The sequence below is a fragment of the Hippoglossus hippoglossus genome, chromosome 9 (assembly GCF_009819705.1).
Source record: "Hippoglossus hippoglossus isolate fHipHip1 chromosome 9, fHipHip1.pri, whole genome shotgun sequence".
Lineage (NCBI taxonomy): Eukaryota > Metazoa > Chordata > Actinopteri > Pleuronectiformes > Pleuronectidae > Hippoglossus > Hippoglossus hippoglossus.
In genome coordinates, this window is record NC_047159.1 from 3873759 (window position 1) to 3897633 (window position 23875).

The window sequence follows — 23875 nt, forward strand, 5'->3', positions numbered from 1 at the left end:
GATGAGCTTATGCTGCTTAAAGGTCATTTTTTGAATCCTCTGAAATCAAGTTTTTTAAAGTTTTTGCTGTGATATTAGTTGTTAAAAACAGTTTATCCTTTTCTAACCTGCTGTTCATTGCACCACAAGAGTCCAGCCTCCAACACCAGCACCACAACCCTCCCTTCCTCTCCTCCCTCTCTCCTCCTCCTCCTCCTCCTCCTCGGCTTCCCCAGCTCTGCAGGTTGAATATATTGCCCCTATTTCCTGTCACATGGTTTGGAAACAGGATCCCTGCGTTCTACTATCTGGTCCCGTCTCTGTGGTGTCAGTGCTGTAGTAGCTGCAGGAGCTGTGTGGAAGTTCAGGGACTTTTTTTGTATAACGCGGAGCAGAGAGGGACTCCCTGCGCACACCCCGGGCCGTCAGTCAGCGAGTCGGTCAGTGACTCGGTCGGTCCACCACCTCCACCCCGGCGGGCTGCGCATCCGTCCGTCCACCTGAGGTCCGCTCCCCACTCTTTAACCTCACCATGGATTCGTGGACCGTCACCTCCGCGCTTCTCCTCGCTGGGTTTATTTCCTCCGCAGCTTTGAATCATTTCGACACCGGTAAGACACAAACTTTTTTTTCCTGCTTCCTTCCTTCTCTTCCTCCGAGGATCCGTCCCGGTGAATGCGTGCGCTGCGTCTCCAAAGTTGATCTTTTACGCACACTTTACGCAGCAGAAAACACGTTGATTCTAATGCTACGGGGATTCTTTTCTTGTTCGGTGTCGTGCATGACACACAGTGCAGTCGCAGTTAACTCCATTCATATATATTTCATCGCTTTGGCCCGAGTCCCGGCACGGCACGGTTTCCCCAAACTGCACGCTGCCTTTTAGTCTCATTTGCAGGGTAGTGCAGCCAAAGATAATAAAAAGGGGGGGGACTTGTTGACAAACGTGAGAAGAGAGACTGATCTGATCAGATATTTCACTTCACACCTTCAGGGTAAACACATCGGACTCAAACCGATGTGTCCTCAGACCTGTGGAGTCCCAGAGCAACACGCCACCGAGCGTGGATCAGTGTAAATCTGCAGGGGAGGTTTAAAAAACCACAGGAAAAGTCCTGTTACACTTCGGGCTTGATCTTGGGAAACGTTGCGCTTTTTAACCCAAACCTGCAGCTTTTACGCACCAGACTCTCCAACAACAACAACAACAACAACGACGCCTGCTGCGCTTTTACCAGCTCGGATCCGTTCACCTCTTCTGCATCAGCTGCTCTCAGCTCATCAGGCACATCCCAGCACGCTCCACTCATCTCGTGTTCAACCGTTTCGTAGCAGGAAACATGTTCATCCACAGCGTGATGTCACTGGTGTTTGCGCCGCATTTACTCGCCATTGTGTGTTTAATTGAACCACACACAGAGATCAGCCACCCTCCTCTTCCTCCTCCTTGAAACCTTCATCTCAATCATCTGATTCCCTCCATTTAATTCACCGTCCACTTCACAGTATTACGCAGCGAGATGCTCGAGTCACTGCGCAGAACTTCAAAGTTCACAGCCTGACCCCCCCCCCCCCCCCCCCGCTCTTTCTTTTTCCTCGAGGCTGAATAATCAGATTTAATGTGAATATCTAATAACGATGACCGCACAAACCTTCAGCTTCTCCTTGCTGTAATTTGCGCCGCGTTTCATGTCGCAGCAGCAAATCCTCGTGCTTTCCTTTTTAATTTTTTTGTCTCTTAATTATACCCTTGGATCTGAAATTAGAGGGTCCGCCATCTGGGCTAGTGCGTAAGTACTCCCATGTGTACCTATGTATTAACAAAGTATTTAAAGCGACGGTATTCCCCCTCATAACACTGGAGGAGAAGAAGAAAGAGGCACATTTGCTGCAGTAAAACAATAATTTCATGCGTCTATAAGAAGTCGGGCCCTTGACTCCTTCATGCTCATGATTCTCTAACATGTTTGACTCTGCAATTAAAGGGTCAAACGGAATATGACACCCAATGACACCTAAAGGAGAAATCCACTTTAAAGCTCCTCTGCACTTAACTCTACTCTAACTGTCATAGTTGTTTGCATGTGCAAAAATGTGTGTAACAGCAGAACAGTGGTCATAGATGGATGGATGGATGGATGGATAAGCTTTGTTTATGTATCGCACCTCTCATACTTTACAACATTGAATTTGGCTCAGTGCAAAGAGATGACGACACATAGCGAACATAAAAAACAGTTGCAGAAAATCGATGGATATAAAACCCAGCAAGTAAAACGTGAGATAAAATGAGTCTGAGGAGTAGAGATAGACAGATAGATAGATAGATAGATAGATAAACTTCATTAATCCCCATGAGAAATTAATTTGCCATAGAAGCCATACAGTAAGAGATGTATAGAAATGGAAAAAAAACAAAATACACAGTTAAATACAAAAGACAAAACCCTGTTAAATGAGGCACAAATAAAAAAACTGTAGTTTAATACTCCTACATTTCCATATTGCCTACTACATGTTAAATGTGCGTGGATTGAAGTATTCATTTTTTCTATTTAACCAGGAACAGCTCATTGAGATGCAGCATCTCCTCTGCCGGGATGTCCTGGTCAGATAACACAGAACAGACACAGAAACATATCATGGAAAATAAAACACACATGTTAAAGGAGATGACATTGTTCCATGAAAGCTGAAGTTAAGTGTCACGCTGAGAATCAAAGAACAAAGTCATTTCTGTTCACGTCCAACAGGATGAGGCGGATGTTTGATGCAGCATGTTGAGAAGTGAAGGAACCTCAGGGGGACAAAAGGCAGAGCTGCTAAACAACTCCTGAGCTGCTCATGTGGACATTACGAGTTTACTAAACACGTCTCATGTCATCCTTTCGGTTCAGCGTCACCGGGAAAACTTCTGTGAACGCCAGCGTCTCTGTCAGAAGAATCCAGGACATGTCCTGTGATGTAATTAAGAAGTAAAATCTAGGCGTGTGCAAAGTTGAATTATTCACCGGCTGAGTTTTTGCTTTAACTGCCACAGCTGGGTCACGCGGCAGCTCATTAATGCTCCGCAGAGGAGCCGGCGACTGTCGCGTTGGTGACACGGCGTCGAAATCAATTACACTGGAGTGCTTTCACTGTCATGGCAGACGGAGGCACTTTATGTTGCATTGTGGGATAATCGTGTTCTGTGATATGCACGCGCAGACAATATATATACGTGTCTATATATAAACACTCATGGGCTCTAAGAGTAAAAGGACGAGTGTAGCTGCGGGTGAAAGATGACGTGTGAGCGGAGAGGCAGATAAGTGCCTTTATGCAACCTGTAATATGAGAATGGGCTCTTCCTCAACACTTCATCCTCCCAGTGTTAGTCAACCAGCGACTCTTATCCATAATGTACGTGATTTCTCTTCCACCTGAGCTCAGGGGCTTTAGAAAGAAAGTCATCCAGGGCTCCCACGTGCTGTTGTGTCTGCCGTCGCTCACTCGGCAGCTGCAGCTCGGGCCCTTTGCACACATGCACACACGAGTGGGAGCTGAATGCTGTCAGAGCTGTCGGGGCTGAGGCGTAAACGAGTCGCTCTGTAAGCCGGTAATAACGCAGCTGGTGGCGTTTGGCGTCGTGGACGGGCCTGAGCCGGTTAATTAGCAGGGAATCGCTCTGTTCTCGAGCTTCCTGTTGCCCCCTGAACGAGTCCTATAGCGGTGGGTTGATGATGGGGGCCAGTGGAGGGAGTGAAAGACCCACAATGCACTTCTACGGACGTCTTTTGTTAAGTCATGCATCGTGTTTTAGAAACAAGGTCGAGGAAGCTTTTTTTGACGGAGCCGTCTGAGTTGCTGTCACGATGCTTCAGCTCTAACGTGATCCTCTTTTAATTCAGCAGCAGGGAGAGCAGGCTGCTACATGCAGAGATAACCTTTAATCTGTCCCAGTGATTCTCCGCCTGGAGGTCAGGGGGTTGGTTAAAGGAGTCGTTCTTTGGGAACACAACTGGCAGTCAGTTAGCTTAGCTTAGCATAAAGGCAAGAACAAGGGGAGAAAGGCAACAAAGCCCAGATAACAACTTCTCCAGATCCAGGTCTACAATTTGCTATTCTTTCTTGCATTCAAGAAATTCTATCACAGCCCAACGTTAAAGGGCAAATTGTTATCGTCACATTTTTTGTTTTTGGCTGTAACAAGCGTGATATAACATGTTTACCCTGTTTCCTTTCTTCATCCTAATCTAAGATCTTCAGGCTGTAGCTTCCTTTTCAAGAGAAGATATGAAAGTCTTGTCAATCAATCTTCTCCTCTGTCAGAAAGCAGATGAGCATACTTTCTTAAAATGTTGAACTATTGCTTTAATAGTGTAGAGTGAATCTTTAAATTGTTCCCCAATCTTCTTGTGACATTCTGGAAATTATTCATTCTGTGCCAGTCTGCAAAGAAGGGATGGTCAAGGTCCCGCCCCTACACAAGCTTGACCAATTGCGAGTCAGTCTCAGCTGTCAATCCTTACGTTTCACCACATTTTTATAGGATTAATTAACCAATTAAAACCAAACTTACTGGAATAATTAACACTTGTTTGAAAAGAGCTACCTAAAATGACATAAACCAACTTGGAGACTGGAGTACTTTGACTTTTTAGTTTGGTCAGTGTCCCATGCACTAACATGGAGGAGGTGGTGATCAGGACGCGTTTGCTTCACCTTTAGGAGCCATCAGGTCGTTCATCTTTATTTACCATCTATGTCTGCGACCTTAAACGATTGCAAGAGGGCATTGCTTTGATTTTTAAGGGTCACATTGAATTTGCAGTGAGACATAACGGATCTATCTGATTCCACTTCCTGCCGCCACGACTGAAGTCCAGATCTGCAACAAGGGCAACAAGGAACCAGCACAATCTGTGTATCGCTGCACTTTCTTCTACCTTTAAAGTAAAGCGGGTTGGTTTTGGTCGTGAGGCTTGAAAAGGGCAGGCTGTGACCTTCTGGCATCGTGGTACGTGTGTTCATTATGTGATCGCAGACGTACAGAGACGTCAGAAATACGTCCAGATGGAGAAAACATCAGGTTAATATCAGGCTGCGCTCGACCAACTGAGTGTTTGGACTGATCGGACGAGACCAGAATGGCCTTTCGGGCTTTCTTTTCATTCACGGTCTTTGCCAATGCTGTGTATAAGTACACATGCATGAAGTAACATGGGGAATTCTGAAGTATCTTATCAAACTAAGTTGCCACAGGTGAAGCTGCTTGATTGTTTCCAGGCCGACCTGTAGATATACGAGCTCTTTACCCTCATTCAACACTGGCACGTTTCCTTCTCCCTTGAAGCTGTGCAGGCACCAAACAGAGTGATGGGTGCATGAATGACAGCATGTGTTTTGATTTCTCTTTGTAGCCTGACATGCTTATAAAGCGCTGCATAAACTGGCAGGCCTCTGCTTCATCTGGCAGCGCTCAGCTTTTCCTGCTCCCTGACTGATCCCTGTCCAGCGGGGCACGATGCTGGCCTGGACTCCGTCAGATTCAGAGCCACGGACGGAACTGGGCGTTGCTGTGCAGCGTGGCAGAGCGTGGTTAAATACACTGTACAAGCTCCTGAACAGTAGCTCACACATTTGTGCAGCTTCAGTAGGTTGACATGTGAAGGATCCGGATCTATGGTGCATGGATTGTGTTATTTGCAGCTGCTTAGCATCAAGAGAGCGTTGAATGCCTGTGTCTCTGCACGTATATTGTTTACCTGTCTATTCAACGCAGGGGAAACCAGTGGCTTCACAACGTTTCTGTGTTTGTAGGATTCCCGTGTGTTATTGTGTGGATATTTCTGTCTCTGGCCCGACCTACATGCGTGTTGAGCTGCAGCTAACAATCATTTTCATTATCAATTACTGAACAAGTTCAAAGTGATGTTATCCCTTGACACAGTAGCCGAGAGAACTGCCTCACCACAAGCTCCACTTCCTTCTGGAGCGTCTGATAACAGCATGTGATCTGCATCAGCAGATAGAGTCGTCAGAAGCCCGGTTGTGTTGGAGTTGTAAATAAAACTAAAATCGACTTGTTTCTGGACAGCGTGAGGAGTCCTGAGTCCACGTTGGCCCTGAATCTGAGGTCTGTGGATTATTTATGTCCATAAAATATCTGACAGTAGTGAAGAGCCCGAGGTCACATCTTCAAATAGCTTGTTTTCAGTCCAAACCCAACAGATATTCAGAGTAAAACGATATGAAATCAAAAGCAGCAAACGCAGAAAAGCTGATGCCTGATGTTTTCCCTTTCAAACTCGCCGAGGATTTGCTCCAGCTCCTCCACGGCCCTCAGAGGATAAGTGGTGTAGATAACGGATGAACGATTCATTTTCGATCACTCAACAATTCAGTTCATCAGCTGATCATTTCAGCACTAACTGTAACCATCTGCAGTTTGAAAACTCCCGACATCACTGCTCGAGTTTTTTTCAAAGGGGCCACGTCACGTCAAACCGAGGAGTCTCACGTCCATCTGTCTTCGCTCCCGCCTCCTTCCCTATCGTCGTATCTCCGACCTCGTAAAGACAGTCCATACAGTGCAGGCTATGATTGGGCTCTGTCCTTTAACCTCTGAGACAGCGTGTCCTTTGTGTGTGTGTGTGTGAGGGAGAGATGCTCCGGATCGTCTGCCTCGGAAGATAATGACAGACCATCTTCAGCCGTTTGAAGAAACACTAGCTTGTGTTGGCAGAGGTAATCGCGATGGAGCGTCGGTTTGAGGAGGGACAGTGGGTTCTTAAAGAGTTTAGCATGAGGGCTTCTGGTGTGCGGGCGGAAGCCTCTGTGCTGACTGAGGGGAGTGTCAGAGGGCATTGTGGGAAGAGGGCGCATTGGGTCTGGGTTTCAGATGTGGGCCCTGCGGTCCCCCCCCCCCACCCCACCCCACCCCCTGCTTTCCGGTTCATAGAGATGGAAACCTCTCCTCCCTCGGTGAGCTTCTGTGTGGCAGGAGCAAGTTCAGACAAACCACTGAGATGGATTGGTGTACTGTACAGAGTGTGTGTGTGTGTGTGTGTGTGTGTGGTTGTGTGTGTGTGTGTAGCAGTAGCTGGATGTGACTGCAGCAGCCAGGGGGAGTTTTAGACTTTCCTGAAGGCTGCTGCACTCTAGAGGATAGTCTGGCCCATTTAGGACCCGATTCCCATTGCGATAATTGCAGGGGTCGTTCCAAACCAGAGGTCAGCCAGGGCCCATTATCTGCCCAAATACTCTAGGAGTGTTTCGGGTTTACAAAAGAATCTCGGAGCCTCCCCCGAAGTAGAAGTTTGATATTTACGACCATCGGCTCCGACTGTTGTTTGCCAACCGCCATTAAAGAAAATTGAAGAAGAAGAAGAAACAGAGTGTCTGTGAGATTCCAAGTCTGTGAAATCTTTTATTACAAATGGAAAGTGTGTGGTCTGACATTCCGGCCAAATCGTCCAGTGTGTGTGTGTTCTGAAGATTATCATATTAATAAAATCGGTTTAATCTGTCACTGTCATGTCTGTGGTCATTTAAAAGAGTTGAAAATCCAGAGTCCTTCCAATCAGAAGGGAACACAGTGGAGTTGTAGTTCAGAAAACTGGAGAAACTCAGAAGCAAATAAAGTAAATTGATTAAACGTGATAATACTCCGAACATGGAGAGAGAGAGAGATTTGTTCTGGGTCAGTCTGAGAGGTATCATGAGTGTCACTGACATTTTAAAAACGTCTCTTTCAGTGCCTCATGCCGTGTGACATTTATCCCCCTTGTTATGAGATGAGCTCTGGCCATTATCTTCATACCGCGGCATATCACGCCAAAACAATTTGCATGAATAGAGGAAACACGAGTTTCGGAGTCGCTGCTCTCTTTCCCCGGCTTTTGAGACAATGCTTGTCCGTTGTCTTTCACTCTCAAGGACACGCCGACGTGTTGGCATCAATCACGGGACAGAGACAATGTACCGGGCACAAAGGGTTGCATTTACTGTCTGCTCTCTCATCACTCATCGGAATGATGTGTAAACTGATGAAGTGGCCAAGCACCGTAAAACTTTATCCCTCTTGAGATGTCCTTTGGACCCCGGTCAGACCCGGTAGCACCGTCCGTCCTGAGCGAGCTGATCCCTGGACAGTTTGCACAGGCAGCTCCAGTGAGTGTGTCCTGGTTGTTTCCACCATGAAACCTCCTCCGTGGGTTGTTTTCATGCACAATCAGGTGCACACCAGCCCACATGGAGACCTCGTAAATCTTCAGTGGAATGCACGAAGGGGTTAAACTCAGCAAGACAACAGAACTCACTAACAAAAAACGTCTATATGACTTTTTAAAGGTTCTCCTCCTTAGAATCAAGGCTCTGAATGGGCTGAGTTACACAGCTGACTGTCTAGTTAACTACGTTCCCTCTAGAGATCATCTGCAGAAAGTCTATTAGAGGTTCCCAGAGATGCAGCTCTACCCTCCAAAGTTGTGGAGAAGCTAGTTCAGTAAAAGTATTTAATAGAAAACTTCAACTTGATCTTGCACTCACTTTCTTTCATTTCTGTCTTTATGCATTGTTTTATTTAAAGGTCCAGTGTGTAAGATTTAGGTGAAAGGGATCTATTGGCAGATGAATATCAAATGAATATAAAATAATCCTAGTGATGTTTTCACTAGTGGGTTTCATCTAAATTGGACGAATTGTTGTTTTCTTTACCCTAGAATCAGCCCTTTATAATTAGAAAAGTTTATATTTACATCAGGAGCGGATCCTCTCTGCGGCGGCCACCATGTTTTTCACAGTCGTTCAACCTGGACAAACTAAACCTTTTGAGTTTTTATGACAACTCAAGGTTTCCACAGGTTCACTTTCATGTTTGGAAGGGGAGGGTGAGGTGAGGGGTCTTCAGCTGCAACATGGAACTTCACCACTAGATGTCACTAAATTCTACACACTGAACCTTTAAGTACCACATTTAAATATCATTTAAAAAGATAAGCTGTGTTAATGGTGACCATTTATATTCACATGGCACCTAATTGATTAGAAACTAGGACATAGCTCCTCATGGGCTCCAGTGGCAGTAGCAGCAGCTCGTAGCCGCCTGTAGCACTGATATCAGAGAAGATATGTGCGGTCACTGAGAAGCCTGAAATGGAAAAGAAAATAGAGGAAAGCATTATCCTCTTTACATATCCCAACACTCGGCACTCAGCGTGTCATGACTTGTGAAGACAGGCCAACGTTTTGAAGAATTCCCTCATTTACTGTGAGTCAGTTGACGCTGGCTCACAGTCGGTAACAGGAGAGGACTTCCCTTTCCCCGCTGGTTTACTTCCTGTTGACCTCTGGGTGGTGCCCGGTTACGGGTCAAGTCGCGGGCAACGCCCTTGCTCCTCCACGCCAAGGGGGCCGGACCGCCCATAAAACCACCGACCACAAAGATGGAGAAACAGAGCTAGCTATTATAAACACAATCATGCTTATTATCATGCCACTGTGATTCTCGTCCTGTCGTGTTCAAAGGCTTGCGTTCGTTTGAACAAAACCACCTCTTTGTGTCGCTCCCGGCTCCAATTCTCATTTTAAACTTCAGCCGAAGGTGCAGCTATTTCACGTTTCTCTCACCTCGTGCAAAATAACACCTGCTCCGGCGGTTGATCGGGCGATCCGACATGCAAAGCAGTTCCCGGACCTATGATGGTGTTGGTGGTGCATGGGCAGCCTCCCTCAGACGTGATCTGATAGTCATGTAAAGCACTGAGTGGCAGAGGGAAGGGGCGTCCCCAAACTAACTGGTTCAGGACTGTGTCACTCCGGTCTGCGATCCACGGCGGTCACACAGGACAACATGGAATTACGCTGTCAAGCCACGGCTGGCTGTGTACAACTGTCAGGCGTGAAAGAGATAAACAATGTTTAGGTGGGAGTGTGCACTCATGTGGCCAGAATAGTGGCTTGTGAGGTTTCGTTGCTCAAAGGTCAGTCAGGACCAGTCAGAGAATTCTCCTGAATGAGCTGCGACATGTTGGTTTTGGATGGAGCTCTGCAGAGCGATGTCATTGCTTCTCTTATTCTTTCACAACTTATTTTCATCTTCTATCTAGATTGCATTCCTCGGCCTCTTTGTGTACTTTGACATTTGTGTATGTATGAGGAGACCCACTCCAGTCGATGACGATGACATTCGGCTGCTTTCTCCCACTCTCTCTCGCTTTCTCCCGCTCTCTCTCGCTCTCTGTCTCTCTCTGACTCTATCAGCTGGAACACACTCGAGGGCGAGGGGATAAATCAAATACTCGGAGAACAATAATGAAATACCACAGAGCCTTATGTTCCTCTATGAATTCTATTAACTCCCAAACAAACAATTGTTTTTCATTATCAAAACTCAATTTAATTTACAGAGAATGAAAATTTAAAGGAGGTTTTAAGGCCCCGGGGGAGGAAGAGACTGATGCGTGAAAATGTTACAGAAAATATAGGTTCCTGCCTCAATGCTGGATTTATAGGATGACGTGAAATCAAAATAGAGTGTTATCAGCTCTGGGTGTGTCGGGAAAAGGAAGTGCAGCCGTGCTAGTTTCCTAAAAAACACTCATTGGCTGCTGTTTTGTTTCAGCATTTCAACGAGAACAGGAAAAAATGATGATTTGCTTGATTTGTTCTGGTGCAAGTCCAAAAACAGTTCTGGTTTCCTGTTTCCGTATTTCTCCTTTTCAACATACTATTAATAATTTCTGATTGAGGTAAATTAGCTGTTATTCTTTCTTTGATTGGAACGTGCACCATGTTCCAAACATCTCGCCGGTGATTGGTCGGGCGCAAAAGAATCCGCGCAGGCCCGAGGTTCAAAGCAACCATGTATTTTTGTGGTGTCACTTGCAATTCTGAGTCCTGAGAAGCGTAACCATCAACATAACGGGAGGATATTGAATTGCTACTGTGTGAGACATGACCTGTCCGGCGAACTTCAGTTCTTTTTATACTGTAGTTATAGTTGGGCCGGGGCCACTGAGGTCTGTGCGCCACTGCGGTAGAGTAATGTCAACCACTTTAAATAAATGGAGAGTAATTCTGCTGCTGAGCCCCGGGGTCTGGTTTGTGTCCAGTTGCGGCCGTTTGTGGCCGAAGAGACAAATTGTCGCCTTTTTCTCCGCGCAGGGAAACGCCGTCAGACAAGACGTATTTGACAAGGACAAGCAAGTGGACATGGCTAAGTGGACGGAGCAAACATTTGGACAAGTGCAGGGAGCAGACGCATAAGTGGTCAGCAAACAAAAGAACAAGGCCAGTGGGCAGAGTCCAGATGGCGTGACGGTGAAATGTGGTGTGAATGAAGTGCAGTGGATAAGAGGGCGCGGAACAAAAGTCGTTTCCATGTGGTCGTTTTTTTGAAAGAATATGGAAATAGACGTCCATTAACTGGAGCAGTGATACCTCGGGGACAGTTAACTGAGCTTAAACAGTTCATTCTACTTTACGAGTGCACAGGAACATCTCAGGCAACTGTTTGCACAAAAACCCTTTGTCCTCGTCCCCCCCCCCCCCCAAGCCGGGGAGCCACTGATATCTCATTGCAATAGCGAGGCCCTTTGAAAGAGGCTGGAACTGAAGGGATGAAACCCAAGTCACCAAGAGGCCCGGACTTAGTTGTCTGTCCTGCATTGAAGGTGAATACCGCTCCCCAAGGTGGAGACAAAACGGGCTGGGCCTGCAGCAGCCTATGCGGCACCGGCCCTTGACCAGCACCACCGGAGGTGTGGTCACACTCGGCCGGTGCCATGAAACAGAATCTGCTGGTCCTCAATAGATCCTGCGTAATGGATCCCCTTCTCAGGGAGGCCACTGGGATGCCCCCTGTCTTTTACCAGAGCCATCTGGTTCCTGGTATCGCTGCTCTTCCCACAGCCACACAATCCACAGTGAAAGAGGATCACTTTCACCGTCAAGATCAGGAACTGGAGACGTAGCCGGTTGAAAGGGGTCTGATCGCTGTGGTCCCCGCTGTGGCAGCTTATTGTGTCCAGTGATGTTCGCTCTGCCGCGGTTTATCTGACCAGCTCTCATGATTTGATAAATGCTCTGTTCTCTGACCAGGTCATTCAGGCAAGATCATTCAAAACGAAATGTTTAAAAAAGGTTAAAAATCACTGATTGTTGTGTGTCGATTAAAGCAAAACGTCTCAAAGATTTATCTCCACGAAGTATATATGGATCTAAAGTGAAAAAAAAAACTCACCAATGAACGACGAGGGAACAGACCAGCTTCTCCTTCTGTAGTTTAGAAGCGAAACAAATACATTTTTTCTGGTGAGTTTGCCACTCTCTCCAAATGAGCGCGCTGCAGATTCATTGGATGCAGATGGGTGCATGTTTGTGCTCCACACATGGGGCGTGTTAATCCACCACTGCGAGCGAGCGAGAAGTAAACGCTGCTCAAACCTCAGAACTTTTTCGTACACATCTATAACTGCTCCTCTGACGCTGACCCCTCTCCGTCCATCTCATCCTCGGCGCTGCCAGCGGTCAGCTTTAGTTACATTTAATCACAACACGCGGCTCTAAGCCTCTCTCAGACATTTGATCAACTTAAGCCCAATTTCTAGTAACCATGTTGTTCCACTTTTGAAGGGAACAATTACCGAAGAGAGGGGCCTCAAAGCTGCCAGTAAAGCGCAGGATTCCCAGGCTGTCGGGACGCCCGGTGGTCGGGTTGAAGAGAATATCCAGATATCGAATTAAATCAAGGTCATGTTTAGTTTGTTCTTTGTTAGAATACGGACGTCGAGGGGTAAAAACCACAGTAAACCAGAAAACTAATGTCAAGTGCTCAAGTGAAAAGTAATCAATAACTATAAAGGTATTTTTTATGCAAACTTTAACCATTTTCAGACATTTTACAGTATAGAATAATTGATTAATTGAGTATATAATAATATAATCTATAAAAATCCGTCCACTAGTTTGTGCAAAATCCTGCGAACAAACAAACAAATGAAGATGAAAACATAACTTCCCTGGCAGAGGTAATAAAAATGAACAGAAACATTGTGAAGGTGAGATAAAAACTTTTTTTGTAATCAAATCTCTGAACTCAAAAGACAAAAAGGGACAAAGTCAAACAAGTTGTGAAGAAGAAGAAGAAGAGTCCACCTGTTTCCACTTTCCTGTACATTCCCCTTCAACCGTATGAATATCGACCATAATGTCGTCAGTGCTGATAAAACCCCTGTAAGCAAGATTTAGACAAAGATAAAGCTGAGGCTGAAGTAGCAGAGCGGAGACCCCCCCCCCCTCACCCCACCCCACCCCCGGCCCCCGGCCCTTTTGATGAAATGCCACTGATTCACTCATTCCCCGAATTAAAGCTTGGTTTCACGTTTAAGTGCTGGCAGGAAATCCACAATAGGAAATAACTCATCAAAAACTGCGGAGCAAAGTATGAAGCTGTCGTCCAAACAGCAGCAGCAAAGTGCAGCTGCGTCGGGGGAGAGTCGGGGACGTTCTGCAGAAATAACATATCTTCATCTGCAGCACCTGCACCGGCTGCTAGAGGAAGCAGTTCAGGACTGAGGCGTCAAAACTAAAAACTATTACCTGCACAACGACCTTCAAAACCACGTCCTCTGCTGCTCTACACGCACGGACCCAGATTCTCTTGTTGTGTTTCACTCTAAATGAAACAAAAAGTCAAGACATCACAAACATCATAGAAAACAACCTGAGCTTTTGATCTTTTAACTTCTTTTTTTTTTGCATTAGCAGCACAGGTCACTCTCCCCCCCCCCCCCGCCTTCAACCTGAGACCTTTATTTATCCAAGTCAGACTTCATCTTCCCCTGGACCCTGTAATCACTCAGGACCTCAGAGAGAGAGAGAGAGAGAGAAGAGACCGAGGAGGTGGTGTGTGTGTAGAGAGGGGGGGGGGGGGGGGGCTGTAATGGTTACACTCAATCCCCTGCAACAGCACTGACAGAGCCTCAGACCGAACCAAACCACATATAATTTACATTCCTCAGATACCGGCTAACCTGAGCACAAACAGGACGATCGAAAACAGGTGTGTTTAGCAACAAGCCTCCTCTTCTGTTTTTCTTTCTTCGTCGCTCACCTCTCTTTGACTCGCTGCGGTGGTGGTGGTGGTGGTGGTGGTGGTGGTGATGAGGTGGACGCAGAGCCTGCATGAGCTCCATCACTGTGATTCTATCATTGGAGTTGGATGAAAAGTGTAAATCTTACAAACGAGCGGAGAGGAGTTTGGGGGAATTGTCAGACATGTGCACTTAAACACACACACACACACACACACACACACACACACACACACACACACACACACACACACACACACACACACATGTACACTCACACAGTCAGTGGGCGGATATCTACAGTGCAGTGATGAGTGGGTGAGAATGGTATCGCCACAATGACACTGGCCCCTACCACTGAGGGAACAAAGGAGCCTGTGTGTGTGTGTGTGTGTGTGTCACTCCACATCGGATTCATCTTAAAATACTGCGGCTGCTCTGCTGATGAAAATTGCTCCCTTTCATTCTTACTGTAAATGCATCTGGGTGGGGGGGGGGGGGGGGGGGGGGGGGGGGGGAAGTCTGGGTATGAGAGGGGAGAGGGAGGGAGAAGCAGGAATGATGTGGGCAGGAGATTAATGCATGTTTTGTCACTGCTTACAGTTTTGTTTATCGGGGCGTCTGACGCTGCAAGTTGTCTGAGAGCTCGCTTCACCGTTCATTTACAGGGAAAACAAAAAAGGGACGAGGGCAACCTTTAAACACCTCCGCTCAACGCACGCACGGCCATTAGCGACAGCGAGCCGTCGTGTTTGCCATCACACGCCACCGATCCTCTGCTTATCAAAGGGCTGCATGCTACGTGAAACCCATACGGGGACGTGTTGCTTTCTTCGCAGGGCGAGAGCGCATTATAGCGAGACGTGTTTTTCTGTCTCTAAAAGCCCTGCATCGCCCGCGTTCGTTTGCCTGGCGAAGGGCCCCGACACGCAGCTGCGCCACAGAGCTCCGTGTGGAATGAGACTGGTGCCTTCGAACTCAGATGTTTGAGATGCGAACTGCGCGTGCTGTTAATTTTACAAACCCGGGGGCCTTGTCAGCAGCGTATATAACACGGGGAGATGTGAAAAAAAAAAAAAAGGCCACTTCATTGGAGCTCTGCACACGAGGGAGAAAATTAGAGGCTGGGTTAACAATCTGCAGGATCATAAAAACGGTCTTTGTCCCACCCTGACTCACCCCGCTTGCCTCTCTGTTTTCCTCCCTTCTTTCTTTTTAAATTTGCCTCCCCCTCCATTGCCTCCGTCTCTCGCAGTCCTCCCTGAATCCTCAAGGCTCTCATCTACTTTGCAGTTTTCTGTCACTTACGACGGATCGAACCTAAAAGCACTAATTCGGCACCTCGGAAAAGCTCCGAACCGAACTCCCTCAGCTCCTCTCACCCTCACTTCCTGTCCCTGCTTTCTCCAGGCTGCCAAAGCTCTTGTTTACTGTGGTGTCAGAGTTGGTTTAACGCAGGTTCAGCGGCATGTGTTGAGCATGCAGGAGTCTTCCCATCTGTTTGTTTAACCCCTGTCCTCTTACTGTTTGTGTAGTTGTGTGATTGTGTGGATGAGTGCGTGCGTTGGCGTGTGAGAAACCACGAGGATAGAGGCCGAACAAGCTTTTAATCTTGTTTGGAAATATGGCCTCTTTGCTGGCAGATGTTGAGAATGACTTGAAGGAACCGTACAGAGGTGCCAGAGGGCGGTAATTGAACACGACACCCCATCCGCCCTCCTGTCAGGTCGGCTGGCAGGGCCCTGATGTCGACATTTCGCCATTGGCTTCTTTTTCCCCCGAAGGGTTTCAGCGAATCCCTCAATGTCCTTTGCATCAAGAGTCTGCAGCCCAACGTCTGCCAAGTAAAAAACTCAGAATCGTGCCATCTCGCTCGATCCTCGTCCGCTATCAAAACCCAGAAACTGCCCTTGTTCTCTCTGTGCTGAGCTTTATCAGATATCATCCCAGCCGCTCTGGGAAATCCTACAAAGGCAAAAATGTTTTCCTGCTTCGGTATGTTATTGCTGATTGGTTTTTCAAAATAGCTTAAATTTAGGTCCAGAGAGCAGCTTATGGCAAAACAAACTTTCATGGTTTCCATTTTTTGCGACAAGCGACATCAAACAGAGGTTTTCTTTTGGCAGCGTGTGAAGCCCACCGCTGGCTCCAGAAGATTAGACTCTTTCCATTACAGAGTCAAATAATAGGGGGCTGCACTAGAATGAGACGGGGCCCTGTTTTATAGGTGCTACCCAGCTACTTTGGCAGGCCGTCCTGTGGCCCTGTGGCTACTGCGGTGGTGAACTCAGGAGGTGCGGCCGTTTCAGGAAGAATGGCGGTGAAAGAAGCTATTTTGGGAATGAATGAGGTCTTGGTTTATGGCCTGGTTATCTGGAGCTACAACCTACGGCAGACCCATGAAGTGAAGTGGAGGAGGAGTGTAAGATCCCATTGAGAAGTCATTGTCTGCAGGTTTAACTCGTCGGAGGCCTCTGTGTGCACCATCGCATGGGCGGCGACGTCGCTTTGTTTTTTTTTTGCGCTTTCATTGACCCTCTGGCGTTAGGGCGCTTTGAAAGAAGGGACTCTTATAGGAGAGGGGGGGATCCGAGAAGCGAGGGGGCAAGGTGTGGTCCATTAATCGGCAATATCCAGTTTCATTAAAAGAGCCAAATGAATCTATAACTATCTGTGAGACCTGGATCATAAATGTAAAGCAGCCTCCCCGCGATCCTCTGAAGTCTGATGTGGTTTTGATGTGGAAATTGATGCTGTCGGGGGTGAAGGGAAACCAGACCTGTGCTGCAGCCAGCTGTGTGCCCCCCCCCCCCCCGCCCCTTCCAGAAAGGAACTCTGTAACCCACCACATCTGGCCTGGTTTGGCCCGGCCCTGGCCTCTGTTCTTACTACACTGACATTACAACTGTAATGGCTGCCAGGACGCTGTGGAGGGGGAACGTCTTGTGACGGATTGAGTATCGATAATCGACCATGTCAGCAATCTTTGTACCCCTCCGAAATCGTGGCAACAGTTGTATTTGTTGCCGGTGCAAATTAGCATTGTCTTCGCGTGATGCTCCACATCGATGTTTCCCTCATAAGCTCAGTCAGTAATAGTGGAAATATTCCTCGTGCACTGAGCCTTGGTTTTGCTGTCCCCAAAACTCCAAGCATATAATAAAGATGGAAGGAAGCTGGTTCTGTCAAACCCTCTGGAGGAAGCAGTCGTCTGTAATTATCACCGCTTTTCATCCCTCGTAGCAAACACAACAAATAAGTGCTCTTGTGTGACCTGGCAACGCGTTTCACAGAAACCATTTGTTTGTGAGCTTAAGGTTTTTTCTTTTTTTGTTTTGTTTATGTTCTTGCGATCACATGACCAAGCTTCAATCCCAGCCGACCCCCACCCCCCCCGTCCCCTCACCCCTTCTTCTCGGAGCATCAAGTGCATTTGAAGTTGCAATGTGGAAATCATTAGCCGCAAATCCCAACAAATATAATGACAGGGCGATTAGCTCTCTCTCATCCATCCTCTGTTGTAGTACTCTCTCTCTCTCTCTCTCTCTCTCTCTCTCTCTCTCTCTCTCTCTCCCTCTCTCCCTCTCTCCCTCTCTCTCTCTCTCTCTCGGGGTAGTGCAGTGTTCTGCGAGCGCAGGGCTCGGTCAAGGGCGAGTCCTCCTCTCTTCCCGAGTCTTTCCCGGACTTTTTCTATTTGTAGATCTGCATGTATTTTATACGAGGCCTCCGCCCCCCCCTTTCTCCCAGTCTTTCATGCGGTGGTGGTTCTGTTTCCCATCATGGTCTATGATGAAACCACACGAAAGCCCGGGCCCATGTGACGAGTTGCTTGGTGACAGGGAACGGCGGGTGTGAGGTGGGGGGGGCTGGGTGTGTTCAGAGGGGGGGAGTGGAGGCGGTGACGGGCCAATCAGCAGATGAGCTCTTCACTTCACGCAGGACAAGGGTAAAATGCCCATATCCACACGTCCCTACGTAAAATGTCCAGTTAAGCTTAATAGATGTGTGGCCGTCCGCAGGGCTCTTAAATGGTCCATTCATCTTTACGATGGCCTCACTTATCTCTTAGTCCTTGCAGATCTGCTACTTCCCATTCCCACCACAAGCAAATGGTGCCTCCAAACCACATGGAGCACCGCCCCCCCCCCCCCCCCCCCCCTTCCCTCCCCATCTTCCTCCCGGTGGCAAAAAACGCTGCCATATTTACCATCTCATCCTGGAAAGCGAAGTTGGCCGCCGCAGGACGGGACGACTGCCAGCGACAGTTCGCTCCAAGCCGACCGTGTGCAGGCAAGCTCTGCTTCATCCTGAAACTCCAGAGTAAAGTTTCCTAAAGGAGGAGAGGAGACGTTTACAAAGTCATTTGGCTCTTTCTTCCTGATACAGCGTGTTGAGCGGCGCCGCACGCTGCCAAGTTCAGTCATTTTAGCACACGCTCCTTCTGAGGGGAAGATATTTGAAGGATGTGAGCTCATTTGGGATGCAGTCGGTTGCCCTGTCCCTGCCTGATGTTATCCTCTCTGACTGGGGCAGTAACAGTCATGATTGCTTTTGGGGAGCAGTGACTCATGATTGTGCTTGTGCCGCTGCCAAACTCTCAGTGGCTGCGTTGCCTTCTTTTTTTTCTTTCTGTTGCCGTGGCTGCGGGCGTCCCAAAAAAAAAAAAAATGTATGCATTGAAAATCCATCACGGCAGAGTCCCGTCTGCCCAGATTAGTATAAATCATTTTACACAACGCATATCCAAATACCATCATCCTCGAACTCTGCCACTGCCGCTCGCTCTCCTCAGATGTCGGGATTAGAACGCCCCCTTACATCCAAAGTTTTTTACAAACTGCTCCATGGATCCTCTGCATCCTTTGCACAAGCCAGACCAAATGTGCTTTATTTAACACGCCTCACCTGTCCTCTGGGTGTCAGCCAGATGAAAACCCATTCATCCAGCCCTCTCACCGCTCCCCAGTGTAAGGGTGGGAAGATCATGACCCCTGTTGTAACGCCATTAAGCTGTTTTTCTGACTTTATGGAGTCGTGTTCCGCCTCGGCCGCTCGCAGGTGGATTCACGATCCGCCGGGTGATACCCTCGCCCGCCGACTCGAGGTGGCATTAATTTGCTGAGAGAGTGGGGAGCCATTTACAGACAATAGAGTGGCATCATAATTGCAGGAAGCTGACACCGCGCTGCTCCGTGCTGCTGCTGAACTGCTGTCAGCCAGACGATGTACAGCTGATGAGCTTGACTGAACAACAACTTTAATTAAACGCAACTTTGGCCGACAGATTGCAAACAGCCCAGGCCTCTCATTAATGCAGAAATGAACTGTTAGCAGTAAGTTTGTCGTGGATGCAAGAGGCTTTAATATTTGCTTCCATGGAAACTGACGGCTGCAAATACTGCAAAGCTCGAATTTCATGAGTAAACAGCTGATAAGAGTCTTTCTCAGACAGTGAATAGGTTTTGGCCTTTATGTTTCCCAATATGAAAACGTAGATTTTAAAGCACATTTATGTTTATGCTATATATTTGGTTACATTTTCTTTTCATTTATTGTTAATTACAATAAAGTTTATGGTCAAACTTTAAGATATTAAGGCTCAAATACATTCCTTTGATAATGTCATCTTAGGAATCATTGCCTGATTATTTAAATATGCAAATCTATAATTTTGCTCCCAATATCGGCCCCCAAAAATCCATATTAATACTTAATAACATTGATTTACGAGTTTGCTGATATCTTATGTTAACTTTGAATCACTGATGTTGCATTTCGAGGCCGAGAGACTGAACAATCCCCAAAGAAACGTTTGTTTGTTTGTGTATGAGGTGAAAAAGGGGGGATGACAGAAACGCAGAAGAGGAGGAAAGAGAAGAGAAGGAAAGGTGGGAGAGATGATGAGAAGAGAGGGAGAGGGAGAGAGAGAGAGAGGGAGAGAGGAAGTTTGGAAACCTTGAGCCTCAGAAAATGAGAAAGCGCCTCGGAGCACAGTTGGTTCACCAAAGGGTATAATGACTGTCATATTGCAATGCATTAGCTCATGTGCTCAGACAGCTCCACTTGATGAAAGGGGCCGGCCATTGGCAAACCGCATACATAGCAACAAGACCCCATGGAGACGGGGCCAAACACGCATCAATAGCTTTTGTTTTAATATTATTATTATTATTAGTGTTTGATTGACAGGCGTGACGTTAAAGGAGTTTTAATTATTTCATTTTGTCTTTTGCGCAACGTTTTCAGGTGCAAATGAGTTGACAAAGGAGAATGTGTCATAGAGGTAGAAACATGGATATACACACCCAGCATGTCTCATTCACACGTCTCACTTCCTGGTATATAGACGTGTATTTCATGCACAGGTAACACTTTGCTAACTTCTCTGCACCCGCACCATGTTTTGCCTTCACCAGTTATAAATTAGTGTCGTATAGAGAGTGAAGGGCCGGTGTGTTTTTCCTTTCGATTCCCCTCTGGTTGCACTGGAGTCGAATCCTGCTCTGTCAACAGCCGACGCATTCGTGAGTAATCATAACAGGCGCATGATAAATTAATATGTTCCAGCATAATGCAATCAACAGGAGAAATCCAGTTGTAGCTGTGAAAGGCTCTCTTGACAGGAGCCCCCCCCCCCCCCCCCCCCCCCGAGGCTCAGTGCGATCAGCGCTCATCACGCTCTCATCAGCCTTTGTTTATTTGAACTGCCTCTTTCAGGGAAGAAAGGACTGTTCCACCGCCGCCATTGTTTTGCCTTGGGAACCCGGCTCTCTCTCTTTCTCCCTCTCTCTCTCTCTCTCTCTTTCTCACACTTTCTCACTCACTCTCTCTCTCTCTCTCTCTGTCTCTCTCTCTCTCTTTCTCACACTTTCTCACTCTCTCTCTCTCTCTCTCTCTCTCTCTCTCTCTCTCTCTGACTCGGCCATATGGTCGTCGTGCACTTCCTGGAAATTAAAGACGTGTTTGCTTTAGCTGTATATCTGTGGGGAGTGTGTTGACATTAATTGGAACAATACTGCGACTGATCTTGTTTAAACACTGTTGGCGAGAGCTTAAAATTAATTATGCCTGGGCAACAAATAGCCTGATCCCAAAACCCTTGTTCTATGGTCATTCCAAACAAATTAAAACACTTTAATAACTCAAAGAGTTTTTCAAAGAATCCAGATTCAGGTCACTTGCCAAGTAAAGGACATCTAAGCTCCAGATTTGAGTTTAGTTTAAGTCCCCTCATCTTTCTCCATTTCATTTTTCACTTCACAGAGTGCTACACTGCCAACGGAGAGGACTACAGGGGCCTCCAGAACCAGACCGGCCTGCATGCTGGTAAACCCTGTCTCTTCTGGAACGAGACCTTCCAGCACCCGTACAACACCCTCAAGTACCCCAACGGAGAGGGAGGCCTGGGCAGCCACAACTACTGCAGGTGAGTTTACTCCACAAATCAACTTTACCCTGAGTTTTAATCTGAAATAATACGGTTATGACCCACAAGTCTTTGTATTGAACATTTTCTATAAAAAATAAGCTCTAATATGTCTTTCATCAGAATTATTGGCCTTAAATATCATGGGGATAAAACAATTCTCCAAAGTTTCCAATCTTTTGGGCTTTGAAACTCTAAATGTATTGTTGGTTCATGAAAGTTATTCTGCTAATTTAATTTCACCAACTCTGTTTCTGATTTGTCTACAATGACGCATTTTGAACTCATGCTGTATTAATTATTAATTGATTAATGGCATTATTCCTGCAAGCAAATAAAACGTCTCCGTTAGTATAAAGTTCCATGTGTTATACAGGAGTAAGAGTTTGGGTTAGAGTTCATTCAGACATTTTTATATTTTATTTCAGTTCATGTCGTCCTCAGCATTTCAAGTAATCTTCCGTCAGAAGCCGAGAGGATTAGAAACTGTTCCCTCATGTTTTTTTTTTTATTATTGTGAAGCAGTCGCCTCTTGTGCTTGAGATTCAGCAGAATTTCCACAAAATCCTCCGCAGTGGCTCCCGGGTCGAGACTGCCATCTTCTTACCAGCTGAAGTAATATAATATTAGTTTACATAACAGATGTAAAAATGTTTTGACGTGTACATTTAAAGTCTGTCTCTCTCCAAACACCGATGTTTGACAGAGCTTTGAACTTCCCAGACAAGCCGTTTGACTTTGTGAATAATTTAGAAACAAGCACATTGTCGTTTTGCACTGAGTCTGAATATTTGATTGGCCGTACCCACACGGCTTAGTCATCACACGGAGACAAACACACTCGATGAGTTTGTGTAAGCAAATCTGCGTGTCCCTCATCCCCGGGGATGTGGAGCGACACGGTGGCTTTGGGTTTCTAACCATCGCTCCTCCTCAGTCACACTCCACAAGTGTGAGAGCTGCTGCGTGTGTGTGCGGCCGTCGGGGCTTGTGTACTTCCCAGGGAGCCGCACTCTTTCGTGAGCCCGGTTCAAATTCAACAAGACGGCCAGAACAGTGGCTTGGCCCTCGTCGCCAAGCCATGAGAAACAGACCACCCCCCCACCCCCCCACCCCCCCACCCCCCCACGTCCTGCACCCAAAGCCTCTGAAACATTTCTAAGTCATGGTTGTCAACTCATAACGCAGCAATGCTTTGAAGTGGCACTGGACAGATTTGTTTTTACTTGAAGTGGAAGTCAGGAGATTGATGAGCGGGAGACATGCTGAGGCTTGAGGGAGGCTCCCCCCCCCCCCCCGCACATTAGCGGTGTGTTACGTCCAACAAGACACATTCAGACTGGACTCCTCCATTGTTTGGGTTGGGCTGTGTTTTTGGCCGTCGATGCCGTGAGCGGCTTTTCCGACTCACTGACAGCTCAGAGCTTTGTTTCTTTTCCCGACAGAGGGATTTCTGTCACATGGGGCCGCAGCTACAGCCGCTCTCAGTCTGCCTCAGACACCCTCCTTGTAAATCCCCCCCCGTCATCAGCAGCGCCATGGGGACCAAAGTGGCCACTTCATTGTGAAAAGACGAGGGGAAGGCATTTATGGCATGTCCGCACAAGGTCAAGAATGTGCTGCATGTGTCCGTCACGTGTGTTTGTTGCCGTGTGCACATGTTCTGAGCAGAGCGTTGACCCAGCGCCGAGGCTGATGTGAAATGTTTGATCACAGAAAGTTGGCTCGTGGGATTGTTTTGTTTCCAGCCATGTGGGGAACTGCCTTGGACGTTGTTGCTCAATTTGGATAACAAATCTCCCTATTTCCATGAAGTCCCATTCAAATTCCCTTTCCCAATATTTCTTTAACCCCTTTCTCCCTGAAACGCTTCCTCGTCCCATCTCTGCTTCTCTTTCATCTGAGGCTTGGATTTCCAGCCCAGAGTTCTAGGTGGTAAATTTCTGGTGGTAATTCCCAGACAAAAGGGGGTGATAACAGAATGAAAAGCGAGAAGGAGGAGAGCCGGGGCGGTTTTGGCATTTCTGACCCCGAGGCAAATTGTGGTTTTTTTTACGAGAGGAGAGCTGAGGCCCGGCGCACAGGTGGATAATGCAAAGACGGGGAATCACCACATTCTCAACTCGCACACACTCGGCTCTAAGCGTGTATCGGATGTTGAGAAGTGGAGGAATCACACACTCACTTCCCGTCCCATCACTGGCTGTTTCGCGGCGGTGATTTAGGTGGAGAGGGCACCACAGTGGAGCCGGAGAAAGAGCCCTAACGGCCCCCACATTTCATCTTTATAGCCGGCTATAAAATACCCCAGTGAAAACAGGGAGGAACTGGGCAGAGGGAAATGTCACATTATTCCCCTGGAAAAAAAAAAAAAAAAAAGAGCACAAAGCCT

At 47.1% G+C, this 23875-nt stretch overlaps 1 protein-coding gene across 2 annotated transcripts in view; it reads left to right on the plus strand.

Moving 5' to 3' along the window:
* The first annotated feature begins 221 nt into the window (after positions 1 to 221).
* The window catches only part of kremen1 (kringle containing transmembrane protein 1), a 54740-nt gene continuing 31086 nt past the window's right edge, over positions 222 to 23875 (plus strand). For both annotated transcript variants that reach the window (XM_034596413.1, XM_034596414.1), the window contains exons 1-2: positions 222 to 590; positions 21321 to 21483. In XM_034596413.1, the coding sequence (XP_034452304.1) occupies positions 512 to 590; positions 21321 to 21483 (242 nt within the window). In that variant the 5' untranslated portion in view covers positions 222 to 511. The remainder of the gene's footprint in view (positions 591 to 21320; positions 21484 to 23875) is intronic.